The sequence below is a fragment of the Saccostrea cucullata genome, unplaced genomic scaffold (assembly GCF_032062105.1).
Source record: "Saccostrea cucullata isolate Sc308-1 unplaced genomic scaffold, CSIRO_AGI_Scuc_v1 ctg2042, whole genome shotgun sequence".
NCBI lineage: Eukaryota > Metazoa > Mollusca > Bivalvia > Ostreida > Ostreidae > Saccostrea > Saccostrea cuccullata.
In genome coordinates, this window is record NW_026926591.1 from 76,919 (window position 1) to 93,135 (window position 16,217).

Genomic DNA, 16,217 nt, shown 5'->3' on the forward strand with positions numbered 1-16,217 from the left:
AACATTTATAAACAACAAAATTTAATGGTGTTTTAATTACACCATTAGATTTGTAATTTTTAATCACCCTAGTGTTTTTTTTCAGAATATTGCAGGACAAAACAAGAAAAAAGTAGAATGTCGTCGCAAGGTTTTTCAATCCTTAAAATCTCAAGCATTTTGGTTGGGAAGCAAGGAAGGATCAAAACAAACTCTACGTGATGACTTAAAAATTAATTGGAGTGCTGATACCTTTAAGCTATTAGAATAATTTTTACAAAAAAATATGGTTATTAATTATCGATCCAAAATAAATTCTATCAAATAATTGCTTGCATCATGGGCGAAAATAGATTTGACCCCAATAGGAAAGATTACAGTCATTAAAGGGCTTGTTATTCAAAATTTGAACACCTATTCTCAGCCCTCCCAAATCCATCAAAGGAATTACTTAATGAGATCAATAAAAAAATTATTTAAATTTATTTTGGCATATAATGTAGAAAAAGTTAAATGAAATACATTGATAGGAAAAATTGATGAAGGTGGACTAAACATGATCCATTTATCCTCCTTCATTTCATATATAAAACTTTTTTTTTTGTTCTTTCTGTAAAACGGGTTTCCTCTTAGGAAAAAAGTACTTGTATTACTCAAGAATTCAATGCACTTTACTTAAATTTACAAACTCAATTAACATTAAGTATTATAGGAAAACTAAAAAAAAAGATATTGTGAAAGCAATTTTCATTTCAGAACTATAATGTCAAATACTAAATGGGCAATTTTTGATTTGAATTTTCATACATAAAAAATATCCAGTTATCCAGAACAGCTGGTATTCATGGAAAGGTGCACAGAGTGCAATGTTTGTGTGTGCACATTGAAAATAAATATATACACCGACATCAATTTTTAACATATATAGTATTACCAAAAAATAGGAAAGTTAAAAAAAGAAATTGTGAAAGCAATTTTCATTTAAGAACTAAAATGTCAAATACTAAATGGGCAATGTTTGATTTGAATTTTCATACATAAAAAATCCAGTTATCACTTTACATGTAACTATGAACAGCTGGTATTCATGGAAATGTGCAAAGAGTGCGTGTGGTGTGTGAAGGTGTGTTTTTGTGTGTATTTTTGTTCTTTTGTATGTATGAACATTTTTGAAGATAAAGCATTATATAAAAAAGGCTTTTTCCATCCTTTCTCTTTTACTACTGTATTTGATAAAAATTATATCAAAAGTCTATGCTTATTTTTCAGAGATACGTCTAATGCCTTATTCTTCAATATGACGTAGTGATTACAAAGATTTCTTATAAGAAATAATCACAAAGAAGATATATATTCTAAGGGCTTTTACTTTCATGACAGTAGGTTCCTTTCCACCCCGTATGACATCCGTTTTCACAAACACCATTTGTCCTGTTACACCCGTAACACGTACTGTTACATTTGTGGAAACAATTTTCTCCAAAGAATCCGTCTGCACATGCTTTAGGATAAATAAAACAAATGTTTAACTCTTTACAACTTACTAAACTGTGATGCAACATACACGTATAGTTAACGTGACAGGAATATGAGTTATCTTTTCCCCGCAAGCACTTTTTAGCGCCGGACAAGTTTCTCTTAGGTATATCGTAAACAGATATGAAGTAATATTTCAATAAGAATATAACTTTCCTAAATCTGTGAGATTTTAAAAAGTATAGAATAGAAGGGAAACGACATTGAATAGAAGATGAAATGTTCTTTTGAAACAACGTGAAAAATACGTGATTGCGGCGAAACGGTAAATGCGTGATTTTGCCTTAGAAATAGGAAATGGTAATTGCGTTAAAACGCGTGGTTACGGGGTTAAAGGCTGGACATGTTCAATCTACATCAATTATTTGGTATGTTTTCTTTTACTTGCATATGCAAGTAAAATGTTTTGTTGAGGTAGTTTTTTAAAATAATTTGAACATACTGATATTGCAAAATTGTCCTTTATATCCTGTATAACATCCATGCATACAAGTTCCATTCACAGGATGACATTCACTCAATTGTTTGCAATGTCCACAGGTCCTACTACATTGCTCCCCAAAAAAACCATCATCACATTCTTTCATGAAATAAAAAGAGATACAGAGATTTTAAAAATATAGAAAAAAATGTGTTTAAAAAGTATTGATGCCCCCGTATGGCAACATAGGGAAGATTTAACTTTCTAAAATGCAAATATTATAGATAAGTACCCAAAGTAGGGTATTCTAACTGGAAATACAATTGTGAAATAGGAAAGCTCTATCACCATCTGTTCCAAGTTAAGTTTTTTTTCATAGAATTCTTCAAAATCAAGGTCACAAAGAAAGGGTTTTTGGCATCAAATAAAAGGTCTTGCCACAAAAAAAAAAAAAAACAATAGATAGGTGAAGAATGGAAGCCCTTGTCCTAACTGTTTAAAAGTTATGGCCAGGTTAAAAAGATTTTAAAAGAATGTTAAACTCCAGGATCAAGGTCAGAGGTTCAAGGTTGTTGGTGTTCAATGAAAGGTCTTGTAAGAAGAATTATATATGTTAAGTTTGAAAGCCCTAGTCCTCACCGTTAAAAAGTCCATAAATCTCTAAGGTCAAGGTCAAAATGTCAAGGTTATTGGTATCCAATGAAAGGTTTTGCCACAAACAATACATATGTGAGTATGACAGCCCTAGCTCTAACCGTGTTCAAAGTTATTGCAAAGGTTAAAGTTTTTCATAAGTCCGGAAATCTCCAAGGTCAAGATCTAAAGGTCAAAATTATCGGTATTCAATAAACGTTATTGCAGCAAGAAATGAATATGTGAGGTACGGAAGTTATGGCCCTAACCGTTCAAAAGATATTGTTAAAAATTTTAAAAAATAGGTCAAATCCCAAGGTCAAGTTTAAAAAGTAAAATGTCTTTATATCAAAAGAAAGGTGTTGTCACAAGAATTAAATAGAGTATGAAAGCAATAGCTCTTACGCTTTTAAAGATATGTTCAAGGGTTTTTTTTAAAGTAAGTTAAACTCCAAGGTCAAGGTGAAAGGGTCAATGTTCTTGATATTCAATGAATGGTCTTTTACAGGGTTTATGTGAAGCATGGAAGCTCTAGCCTTTACCGTTGAAACGTCATTGCCAAGGTTAAAGTTTTTTCAGAAGTACGGAAATCTTTAAGGTAAAGGTCAAAAGATCAAGGTTGGTGGTATCCAATAAAAGGTTTTGCCACAACAAATACATATGTAAAGTATAAATGTCCTGGTATCAACTGTTCAAAAGATATGGCCAAAGCAAAGGTTTGAAATTTTTGTGTAAAAGTGGGTAAAGCATAAAGGTCAAGGCCAAATTGTCAAACTTTGTGGTATCCCAAAGAAAGGGTATGTCACAAGAAATACACATTAAAATATGAAAATCATAGCTCCACTGAATAAAAAATTATGGGCAAGGTTAAAGATTTTGCGGACAAACAGCCAAACAGAGAGACAGACAAACAGCTAGACAGACACACAAACAAACAGATTGACAGATGGACGGAGACGACAAAAGCTATATACCCCCGAAACCTGGTTTTCGTGGTTTAAAAACAAAGTACCAGATGGATAGCTAAAGCCTTGACGTCTTTCGTTATAGTAGATGACGTATTGTCCGTGTACAGGACAGCTTATGTTAGCAACAGCTGGTATTGTCGCTATAGTGTAGGTTGTATCGTGAAAACATAGATGGCCATCAAGTCTGTTTGTTGTATTTGAAATATACACGTAAAATCCTAGAAATCTAGTAGTGTAACCATTTCCAGAATCTGAAATTTTATTTTATTATTTATTTTCATATGCATATTGTTCGTTTTTTCTGAATACATAAAGTTAAAAACTATTTTTAATTCATACGTATGTATGCATTTATTCATTTTTCCTTTATATTTAATTTATTATCCTGTTGGAAATAAGTATAACATCATGAAATACTTTGCTTTTTAAGCTATTTCAAAGAAATTAAAGATCTTCTAACAAGTGGCTTTTTAAAGACAATTTACTGCCATTCTTTTCTTGACATTTTATTGATCATTCAGCTGATGTTCAATGATAATTTCATTTACATTGTTTATTAGTCTTGCCAAAAAAAAATATTTGATGATGTTTATATATCGAAAGTTATCGTTATACATGGTGGAATTTTAATGACAGTCTTATACGTGGAAAATAATCTTATCTCAAGTAGTTAACTGTCATTTGCTTTTGCAATCGCAATTCTAAAAAAAAAATTTCAATTAAAAAGACAATAAATTCTTCAATCAATTAAAAAGACAATAAATTCTTCAATGGTATCAGATGAGAGATAATTTTAGTTATCCAAACATCAAAGTTTGTCTCAATCTATAGATTAGATAACTACGTACTACAATGCATCGTGACGTCATTTTATTTGGCTTTTATCATAGAGAATGTATGCATTGTGATGTCACGTTTTATTTACACCCGGCTCAAGTCGGGTGCACGGATATTTACCCCCGACTTTGTAACCAATCAAAGATCGTGTTACAAGCTAGATAGGAAATAATTACTAATATGTGAATCAAATAAATCAATTGAAAATGTGAAGCGCGTACGTACCCCAAAGCACGTTATCAGTTCTGTAATAAATGATTATGGATTCTATGCCACGGATTCCCTCAAGGTTTACCCACCACGTGGCACTGCTTTCACCGTTAGTAGAAACACTGCATTGTTTTCCTATATAAGAGAGATCTGATTTCAAACCATCAACAGCTCTTGTAGAATCACTGTATGCAGGGTCATAGGTTGAGCTTTGCCATGTAGGTTTTTGATATGCCAAATTTTCTGAAAAAAAAAACAACATGTAAATATATCTACATATCGTACATTTCACTAAGTAAAATGTACAATTAATATATTTGAAAAAGGAAACGTTAAAAGGAAAATGTACTTGGTATAATATAACTTAAGGAATGGTAGAATGTGTGTAGATGTATACATCGCCCACTTTAGTTTTTTTTTAACTTTCGCCTATCGGCATATAAGACTTTGTCTTGCTTTAATAAATAAAAAGAAAATTATTTATATTTATATTGATACGCATACTTGAAAGAACCAAAATGTGACATTAAAAATGTTCGCTCTTAAAAACTCGAGAATTTAGTCGACACAGTGATGACGAAAACATGAGTGAACATTAAATGACGCATCTGTGTTTTAATATTACAAGTGATATTTTTCAAATAAGAGACTTGAAATCAGGTAAAATTCAATATATGAGACGTTTGGATTCCGTACAAATCAAGACAAAAGTAAACAAATAAATGAAATGAAAGAAGGAGATTTTGCATATGTAATGATGAAGAAACAATGCTGCTACACAGATAAAAATATATGACAGACTATAGTGTTATTTAAACAATTGTAAACAAACAAAATTTCAGATGTTAATAAAATATTATATGCATTGATGAAATTTATATTTTTACATATGATTATGAATGGATCTTGATTTTTTTTTTTGGCACTGTACAGGATCTTTTTGAACAGTTTTCTAATTGATTTCAATGTTCTGAGATACGAAAAGACGCAAATACAACAATTACAATTATAGAAAAGATTTTATATCTTCCCTGTTTTTTTTAATCTAAATGCAATGCTATGTATTTGAATAAGGAAGTATTTCAAAATATCTAGCTAATATGTTATTTATAAAAAAAAAAATCACGAGGAAATTTTCTTTTTCACAATGGCTGAATATGAAAGAGAAAATTGCTTTTTAATCTTTATAAGAAAAAATACATCGTGATCCTAAATGTAAATCTTGTTGGTAAGAGTTCAAGTTTGAAGTCACTTATTTCTTTCAAAATGAAAATGTGTTTCATTTCTTTCAAAGAATTACACTCTATTTTCTGTTTCAATATTTAAATAATAATGCATAACATAAAGCATACATAGACGCATTTACTTAATGTAATAAGTATATTCACAGAAACATTGAAGAAAAAAAGCAAAAAAGAAAAAAAATACTTTTGCATTTTTTTTAGTAATCTCTCTGTGATTACTTATATAAATAACTCGTTTTGATTTAAACACCTTGTATATTACCTTCATATTTTGATACATTATTTCATGCATTCCCGTTTTTAAACAACTGCTTACGTTAATGGTATATGAAAGTCTTGATTGTGAAGTTATAAAACAAAGTCAGATATGATGTTGTGAACAAAATTATGATAATGATGATCTGTTTTAATGTTGATTCAACATTTGAGTATTCAAAATGTAAAATGTACATGTACTAGTTTCTTATTTGTAACGAATGATCATAATAATTAACTTCTATCCTAATTCCATACATAACCGTTCATCGAGGAAAATTTTGCCAAGTCTAATATTTTACATGTAAAATGACAGAATATAGTTCTCACCATAACTTGACCCCCATTAATTATATATATTTAAAGAACAATTTTCATAGATTTGTGTGGCCAACTTGTTGCATTGCATATAGGCGATATAAGGAGTTGATCCTTACGTTGCAGGTTCAAATCTTACTATGGGCGGTGAAGACAGGTAATTCAAATGAGACCGTTCCAACTTAGGTCCCATGTCGCAGTGGATGTTGAGACAAACAGAACCTTCCCTGCTAATATAGGACAGAATTTTCAGTGGTAGTGTCTCCATATGAGTGAGAAATTCTCAAAAACACATTAAACAGCATGCATACAAACAAGCATCAATTTATTGAAATACTATACTCTAAATCATGCAAATGTTTCTTGAAGACATTTCTATATTTAGACGTTTCGTTGTGTTAGATATATATTTATCCACAGCATCAACGTTCACCAACTTTAGCTGCTGCTATTGTCATACATAGGTACATATCTTTGTAAAGGAAAAAGAATATAGAAATGCGACTGACAACAAGATACACCGATGTCATAAATTACATTGATATAGAATTTATTCATTTTAATTTGCCTAGCTGCCTCATATTTTTTTCTTTTTCAGTCTGACTTGATTATATTGGTTACAATACCTAACCAATGTATAGGATTACGGTTTGAATGTGTGACTGGTCAAGAGATGATGTTTTCTCCCTTTACGTATCTTATCTCACATCTAGAATGTCCATTATCACTTATTTAGTAGCAAATACACCGATTTTGCAAGGTGCGATACGGTCGACGTCACAATACCCAATATCAGGGACCGGTCCAGAAAATCCATATCACGTATCAGACGTATCAGATCGGAAGAAACGCTTTCTTGATTTTTTAAAATATCCATATAAAATAATTGTTAAATGGGATTTGTGGTCTTATTTTTGTTTAGTTACCTGCATTAGACTCTATTAGATTTTAAAGAAAAAGGTCATAAACAGGCACGAAACGTTCTTCAATAACCATACCTGAACTCGTATATTATATATTTTAAATATTTGATAAATAAAATACTACATACTAAAATCCATATCATATGTCACATCAGCCCTCGGGCCCAATATCAGCTCTTTGCCTTTCGGCCCTCGGGCTCGTATTGGGCCACTCGGGTTATATTACATATGATATAGATTTTAGTATGTATATATTCCTTGTATATTGTGCTTCCTTACGAAGTTGTATCTTTAAGTGTGGATTTATGTGTCTTATATTAGAGAAATACTAAGCTTGATATATTGACGATTTTTGTTAAAACCATTAGCCATACAAAGCGATTGCTGCAAAAATATACTTAGAGAAAAAGGAGAAGGATACCTTAATATGCAAAAAAAAAATAAAAATGAATACATGACCGAAAATACAGCAACTGGTCAGATAAGAATCATGGAATAATCACTTTCATTTAGAGAGAGAACAAAAATATTAACAATAAATTTTATAATAAAAACACGTGAAACTTGATGACAACACGTTTATCAACAATCTTTATGTACTATTTGATGCACTTGAGGTATATACATTGTGATTTTCAGTGTAAACAGCATACGATATGAATTTTTGGCAATCTTGTAATAGTTGATGTTGTTCCATTGGGACAGGTTTTTAAGTGACAGGGCAACAACGTCTTAACCATCATCAGAGAAGACATGACATGGATTATAATCCAGCATATGGGTGATGTTGACGCGTAAAACGTCAACACAAGGTTGTTTATCCTGCCTCCTGATTAATCGCCACCTGTCTACCCAAAAATGATATGAAAAAATAGCTATCATGATCATTACAATCACTGTAAAACTAGAAGAGAAGTATTGCTCGATTTGGGTTGTGGAGTTGATGAACATTGGGGTTGGTGTTCCTTTAAAATGTCCATGTGAGCAGCAGTCACCTATTTTTCTGGCGTTTTCTACCCTTGGCCTATTGTAGACAGGGTATGTCAAGACTTTATCGCAAACAGTCACATTTACCAATGCGAGTTGATTCTGTTGTCTTTATTTTTTTTTTTTAATATCTGCGGGACTGAGTGGAAGATAAGGTTCGAAATACCCAGGTTATATTTTTCATATAACGATTTTTTAAGAGTTCATTATAATAAATTATGATATTGTGAATCAAGGTTGTGAAATATTCGCCAAAGATACATGAGCATTTTCAAGTTCCATGTTAATGGTCAATATTGAAAAAAAATTAGGACCCCCACCCACCCCTCTGATGGAAATAGTTGGTTTTGTCCATTCCGATAACATTTACCATCCACAGGTTGTTTTTTTTTTTGTTGTGCAGAACATATTTTATTGAATTAATAAAATAAATAAAAATTAAAATTATATGCTTTCTTACCGTATGCCAGAGAATACACAACAGCACACAAAAGGACACATAATACATGTACATGCATAGCTCTTCCAACCCCTGGCTGTTCTTAAGGGAGGACAAGGAAGATTAACTTAAAAGATTATGTCCCTGCTAAAATACACTTATATATCCCAATCTAGTACTTAGTTCAAAGGGTAAGTGGATCAAATTACATGTATTATTCTCATTCATACTGTGCATTTACTGGTATATTGACAAATATCATTTACATCAAATGTCCTTCTGCTGAGTTGGTTTGTTTAGAAGATTAACCTGAATAACTTTATAAATTTATTATATATTTATAAATACTTCGATTATTCGGGGAAAAAAAATTTAGAATAATAGTTAAACATCGTATTTTTTTATTAAATAAAAGTTTTTTTTGTTTTTGTTTTTTTTTAATTTGAGGGGATTTTGTCATTACAGCAATACTTTTTTTCTTCGTCTGCCAAGAGTTAAAAAATTTCAATAATGTCCGTTTGTATAATGCAATGGATTGAATGATTGACCTCTTACGTCCCATTCGAAAATGTTTAACTAGTATAAAGAGGTCACCATGAATTGTGAAGGACTTCAAATTTACGCTCTTAGGTACTTAGCGCAATATTGAGAAGTGTGATCTTAATCGTGCCAACGCCTATCGTGATAAGGACCTTGGTTTTTGAACTCTCATGCAAAGGACTCCCAACTTACATTTCAAAGTGTCGACCGCATGGCGACATGGACGACTTATATCAGTAGCAGTCTAGGTTCTAACTCATTATCTTCCGATCACGGAGCGAGCGTTATGCAGATCGATTGCATTTTGTCCATATTCAATGGATAGCATTATTTATTAGGTTTTACTCAAAGGTATCCCAAACAAAAACTATTCTTAACAAATTATGCCAAAATCACATACAAATCATATCAAACTCGCAAATTCATGATTTTGAACTATGATTTAGACATGATCCATTAAATGGATCATACTGAAATCATAGATGACAAATAAGGAAGTATGATCCTGATGTGGTTTGTTTCTGGGGAATGAGTCTGCTATGATTTTCTTGCAATTCTGACATGTGCCATTAACTTAGAAAACAAAGGAACATGAGTTTGAAATGATTCGTTAACTTTAACTGCTAAAAGTTTGTGATTTTGATATGGTTTCTTAACTTTGTCTTTAAACTCCATACGAGTTACACATGATCTGTTAACTTCTCTTTTGAGAATCATGAGTTTTATATGATTTGTTAACTTTGTCAGAATTGGTTGTATGATCCTGATATGGTTTGTTAACTTTGTCATCTATGATAGGTGAAAATGCAAGCTTTTAATTCACTCTAGCTTGGAGAATCAAACATGCATACATCAATAAAAGTCTTATTTAAAGGAGAACAGGAAAATTAAGTTTTAATAATTAAAATGCACACAGCATGTACAGGTATAGTTACAAAGACAATAATTTTTTTGAAGTTGAATGAAATGACAAACAAATACAATAATTCATACTTAAAATAGCCCACATGTATTTTGTTAAAATAACGCAGCCAGGATTTTATTAAAACTCTTTCTCTTCAAGTAATATTAACGATCCACTCCCAATCTAGCTTTGAGGCATTAGATTAGGATTGGATCACTGGTCAGTTTCAGAGTCATAGTAACCTTGTTATGCAATTCTCCTGCCGGGCAGCACGCTGTAGTACAGTGGTTTGCAGCTTATCTAGGTCAGAATTTGAATTGTGATAAACAAGATGTGCGCGTTTTCTTGTTGCCGATTTAAAATAAAAGCCTTTGCATCATATAAGCAATAAAAATAAGTGCTGGACTATTAACTCTATACTCGGTGAGTATAATTCATTAATTTTATTATTGACCTTTTTTTAATTTCTAGTTTCTACCAGCAAGTGCGTGATTTATTTTTTCTTTGTAAATGTGTAGAAGAGACATAGCAAAGCTTTACATGGATTTGAATTGAAAACTTAATTTAAGCATCAAATTGACCTCCTTGATTCAAATATTTGTTGTACATGTACATGTTAATCGTCATATAAAATGTTTATTTATAAAAATGAAATTCTTTTGCAGCTACCGACATTTCCATTTTCATGATTAACATCTGAGTTGCATTCAAATTACCAAATTCCAAAGACCCGCCTTTGGTGAAGACAAAATTTGTGTACGTAAATAATATTACATTTCAACAATATATAGTATTCTTTTGGTGATTAATCTAATTCTGTCCACTAATGCAATGGGGAAAGTAATTGAATATTTCATATTTTCATGATCTAAAGATAATGATATGTTGATCGATAAATAAATACCACTTTCTCTACGTTTCTTTTCAGGGTGCTTATATACACATATAAAGAGCTTATATCAGAGGATAGACTACCTAATTGAGAGCCTTTTCAGTGTTTGTGATTCTGAATAATAGATCCACCACTCTGCTGATTCTGTAGTGAACAAATGTTGTAATTATGTGCTTTTACAGAATCATAAATAAACAGTGATTTCAATGAGTTCCGGATTATTCTTTAAGAGGAATGGATTTCTGTGATTCTGTTCTTAAAAAATTCAGTGAATAGTTTGGATAATGTTTTATATTTAAATCTTCATCTTATTAAGGAAGATCATTTGTTGGGATTATATCTATATGACGTCATGGTTCATGTGACATTTGTGTATAATATTTTTCTTAATTTTTGGTGACTGAAATTATTTATCAAATATTAGAGAGAACTTTATTGCAAATATCAAAGTGTTAAGTTAAATTGTGTAAGAAGTAGAATTTTCCTGTTCAATTTAACAGATCATACCAGGATCATGATTTTGATACGAGTTGTTAGCTACAACAGATCATACCAGGATCATGGTTTTAATACGAGTTGTGAGCTACAACAGATCATACCAGGATCATGGATTTAATACGAGTTGTTAGCTACAACAGATCATTCCAGGATCATGGTTTTAATACGAGTTGTTAGCTCTACAACAGATCATACCAGGATCATGGTTTTCTTGCTAGTTGCTTAGTTTAACAGATTATCTCAGAACCATGATCCATCAGCTCATTTGCATGTGAAATTTTCCTATACCGAAATCATATCAAAACCATGATTTACACATGAGTTGTTAGCATGATCCGATAGGCTTTTTTTCTGTTTGGGTATATGTAGATGTAGCTCCTTACCGCGATAACGAATACATTTCCTACGCAACCTTGTAAAGGCGCCCCAAATGTTTGAAATATGTTCAAAATATATCATTGTGGAGTTAGTTTTAATTTCATTCAGTATATGATGTACTTAAGTAAAATAATTCATATAAAGGGTTCTCTCAAGCTTGGCTATTAATGAATATTTGTTATGAAATCACATGACTCTTTTTGAGCACTCGACGGTCATTCATAATATTTTAAAGTGTGTCACATTAATCCCTATCGCACAGCCGACTAGATTATTGTTAACTTTGTGTTATACAAATGGAGTATTCTTGTGTACCCAAACATTGGTTTGATTAGTAAAGTGATGATTGGTCATGTAAAGATTACTTGATAACAAAATGCATGTAAGTAATAAAAGGGAAGCGAGAAAATTAAAAAGAAAAGTTAAATTTACTAGTATTCCATATTTGAGGGCATTTTCCACACGCATTCTTGGTCGGTTTATTAATAAAATATATATTAATCTACCCTAAGCAAATTTAAAATAGAAAACGAACACCTCTTACATATACAAATTCTTACAAAAGATCACATATCCATCTTATTTACTTGCCTTCGTTATATTCCTTTACGCACATTATATATAATTATACAATATGTTTTTATTTTGGCAGTTGTTTATCTGCCAAGGCAGTTTTTGTCTGCCACCTTTTTTGCTGATTGTTATTTTTTACAATCAGTATTGTTTATTTGGATTTTCTTCATGTAATATGTTACACTGGGGAGATCAACTAATGTTTTGTACAAATTTACACATTTTTCCAAGAGTGATCTCCCCTTTATCTGATGTATCTTTTGATTATCTTTCGTCATTTATACATGTATAATAAATGACAAATTCATCCATCAAACTTTGTATTTGCGTTACTTTAATTTGGATGTCATATGGTGTACATAAATTTAGAAGTATGTGCAAAAAACTATCTTCAGTGAACTTGTAAAATTAGTTAAATTACACTGGAGAACATAAATATATTTCAATTATTTATTTTTCGGTTTGTGTTTTGTACACTATCAATTTCAATCACTTAAATTAACTTATGGTCGCAAATCTTTAAAGCTTTGGACAAATTAGATTCTAAATAATATAAAAAAAAAATAAATGGACATTTGGATTAAGCTATAACATTCTCTTAAGTAAAATAAATTTGGAAATGGGACTTTAAAATAACTATTCTCTCCCTGACATAAAAAGTCAAGTTTACTGTATCTTGGCGTTTTTATTTCATTCTAATGACATATATACAGGTAACTGTATTTCAGAACACGATGCCACACATTATACTCTTACATATTTTGAGGGAGTCTTCGCAGATCTCGTTAAATTACTTTATACATGTATCTATAAATTTGAGATTAGGCATAATGCAGATAAAATTTATTTGAATAAAAGCTTTTTGCAAAATTCTATCAGAATGTAAAGGGTCTTTTTTTTCTTTTCCTCACCCAAATCAATACTGCAGAAAAAGATACAATTCAAACTGCGTAACTGACTAACCAATCACGTTTACCTTAATAAAGGGCTTCTATATTCCATCTGAAAATCAATCTGTTAGTTGATAGAAAAATATGATCAACTTTAAGGTCATCTGTATTATTCCTCTCTTCTCTTGGTTGTCTAATGCTAACTTGATTTCTCTACATTAAACCAAAAAACCTTGATTAAAAAAGTCAGAACTGTTTGTGCTTTTTGCTTAATGTGTCGGAATGATTGATTGTATATTTTTAACGGCCCATTCGATATTTTTTCGCTCATATAGAGACGACCTACACCAGATGCCAAAGAAAGGCTTCAAATTTGGATCTTAACTCAGCACTCAGGGCCATTACATGTAAGGAGTGAGGGTTCTTTGTCGTGCCAACGCTTACTGCGAGGCGGGACCTACGTTTTTAAAGTCACACCCGAAAGACTCGGGATTTCCACTTCTGATGCCGATCACTTGGGGGGAGGAAAAGTCATTATATATGCTTATGCCTTAGGTTTGACGCGGCGCCCCGAACAAGAATCGAACCCAGACTTCCCGATTACGATGATTTGTCATAAGGACTGTAACTTCTTTGGATTTGATCAGATATAAATAAGGTGCCGGGTCCACCAGCAGAACTTTTTTTGCTTTTTCATTCCCTTGTATCTCTCTCACTCTCTCTTCTCTTTCTCTCTCTCTCTCTCTCTCTCATTTACACATCCCTCTTATAGATATATGAGGAGAAACCAAATGATAATAAGTCAGAAAATTCACATAGGCTGATTTTTGCGATTTTGCTTTTCTCCATAAAAATTCACCTAGCGTGGTATATATTTATCTTAAGTTTATATTACACTGAACGCACGAAGAAAACATATTCTGAAATTAGTTTTCATCTGTTAACCTTAAACGAACGTGATTTGTCAATATATGCTATTTCTTTAAGCAATACATGTAACGAATATTTTCTAATTTTATTTCATATTCCAAGTCTCAAGAGAAAAAAAATTCTAAGATATATCCTTTTCTAAACCTTAATTTGATCACATCATAAGATGCTGTGAGTAAGTTGAAGCTATAGAAGCCAAAACAATATTTGTCTCAGAAGTAATAGGTGACATAATTTGCTGATGGAAATTAGCAGGACTATGTAGGTGAAGGATGTGGTTCACAGGCCTCTGTATTGTTTTTGGTGTCCTTTTTATTTTATTACTGTGTTTCAAAACATGACCTATGGTTTCCCTGCAATTATAAAAAAATATGTCATTTCTACCAATCTTTAAAGAGTTTTAATAAAACTGAGTTTATGCATTCATTTTATAGAGATAACGAAGAAAAAAATCAAATTTATTCTTGGATATTTTTTAAATTGTCATCAATTTTGAATTATCTAATTCTAGGCTTACACAAAATAAGGCAATTCTTAGCTGCAATAATGTAGCACTTACCGTTTTTTTTTCTTTTGTTGTTCTTTTTTGTTTTGTTTTGGGGGAGGGCTACAACTCCTCAGGATCTCTGTAATGGTGCAACGCGGCAGTGAGTAACTCCCGCACGCATTTCGGCTCAAATCATCAGTAATAAATGTAATAAATAATCTTATTAACATCTTTTACCTGGACTCCAAAAAAGCAATTATGCAAGACATAAATCGATCCAAAAATATTCACAATGACCCATGTATCGGTTATTTTTCGTTTATGTCAACATCACAACTTGAACTTATCCGCCATGTTTACTGACCTTCATAGATTTTATTTTGGGACAGCCAATGAGAATTTAGAATCTGTAGTAGCGGATCTTTAAGGAATTTCCTTATTTTAAGCATACATACGATGTTTGCGTAAAAATAACACTTGAAATGGTTTTATTTATCGATGTTTTTGTGAAACATTTCAGCACAGTCGTTTATATACATAGACATTTGCTTTATTAAATGTAAGTTGTTCTAAATTTCAAGTGAAAGTCTCAGTACGTCACGCAAGAACTGTCATGGCTGCTGCTGATAAACACGCAGATATATTTTGCATGGTTTTCGAGTTTATCGGGCTATGGTGTTGACAGTGAATAAAAATTCCGTCTTATAAAAAGTAAGTTTAATGTAAAATAAATTTATTTTGCCTTCAATCGCCTGTATTAAAAAAAAAAATATATATATATATATATATATATATATATATATATATATATATATATATATATATATATATATATATATATATATATATATATATATATGCACCATTACGGAGATACGGTGGAATTGTAGCCCTCGGAGAGGGCTACAAAATTGCAGATAGGCAATTTTGTGCATTAAAATCCTCTTACTTTTGTTATGCAAAGATTCAACTATTTCTCTGTACATGTAAATAAAAGCGGTTCTCTATAAAACTTTTCTTCTTGCTTGCTTTCAATGAAAGACTTTTCTCGATGTATATTTCTTCGTATGTTTCAAATACATGTATATATTTTGAATCTAATCATCATACCTTTTAAAGAGTGCAATTGTACATTATTCCAAATTTACATGTATGTAAAATTGTCTTTCCTATCGAAGTATCAAAATATATACAAAAATACACGTTTGAAATTTAGACCTTTTTATTCTGGTGGATGTAAGTAGAGTCGCTAATTCTTACGAGGAGTATTTGCAGCTTGAAGGCACTGCTTAGATAAAAGCTTTGCCCCAGATATTTATATATACATAATGCATAACATTTTGGACTGACGTTTGTTTCCAGAGTGTATGGCAAG

General features: G+C 31.3%; 2 protein-coding genes across 2 annotated transcripts in view; both read right to left on the minus strand.

The window, feature by feature from the left end:
- Positions 1-16,217, minus strand: part of LOC134272169 (multiple epidermal growth factor-like domains protein 6) — an 88,133-nt gene that overhangs the window by 29,564 nt on the left and 42,352 nt on the right. The window contains exons 4-5 of the mRNA XM_062754421.1: positions 1,958-2,095; positions 1,349-1,480 (exon numbers count right to left, since the gene is read on the minus strand). Of these exons, the coding sequence (XP_062610405.1) occupies positions 1,349-1,480; positions 1,958-2,003 (178 nt within the window). The 5' untranslated portion in view covers positions 2,004-2,095. The remainder of the gene's footprint in view (positions 1-1,348; positions 1,481-1,957; positions 2,096-16,217) is intronic.
- LOC134272166 (uncharacterized) lies at positions 3,484-8,884 on the minus strand. Its single transcript, XM_062754417.1, has 3 exons — positions 8,772-8,884; positions 4,600-4,827; positions 3,484-3,788 (listed from the first exon to the last, which is right to left on the minus strand). The coding sequence occupies exons 1-3, from the start codon at positions 8,827-8,829 to the stop codon at positions 3,484-3,486; spliced, it is 591 nt and encodes a 196-aa protein (XP_062610401.1). The 5' UTR covers positions 8,830-8,884.

Coding starts and splice junctions, on each gene's coding strand:
- LOC134272166 (XM_062754417.1), bottom strand. CDS start 8,829: ATGCATGTACATGTATTATGTGTCCTTTTGTGTGCTGTTGTGTATTCT. Junction 4,828..8,771: donor TGTGTATTCTCTGGCATACG/GTAAGAAAGCAT, acceptor TTTTTTTTTCAG/AAAATTTGGCATATCAAAAA. Junction 3,789..4,599: donor AACTGATAACGTGCTTTGGG/GTACGTACGCGC, acceptor ATAAAATTTCAG/ATTCTGGAAATGGTTACACT.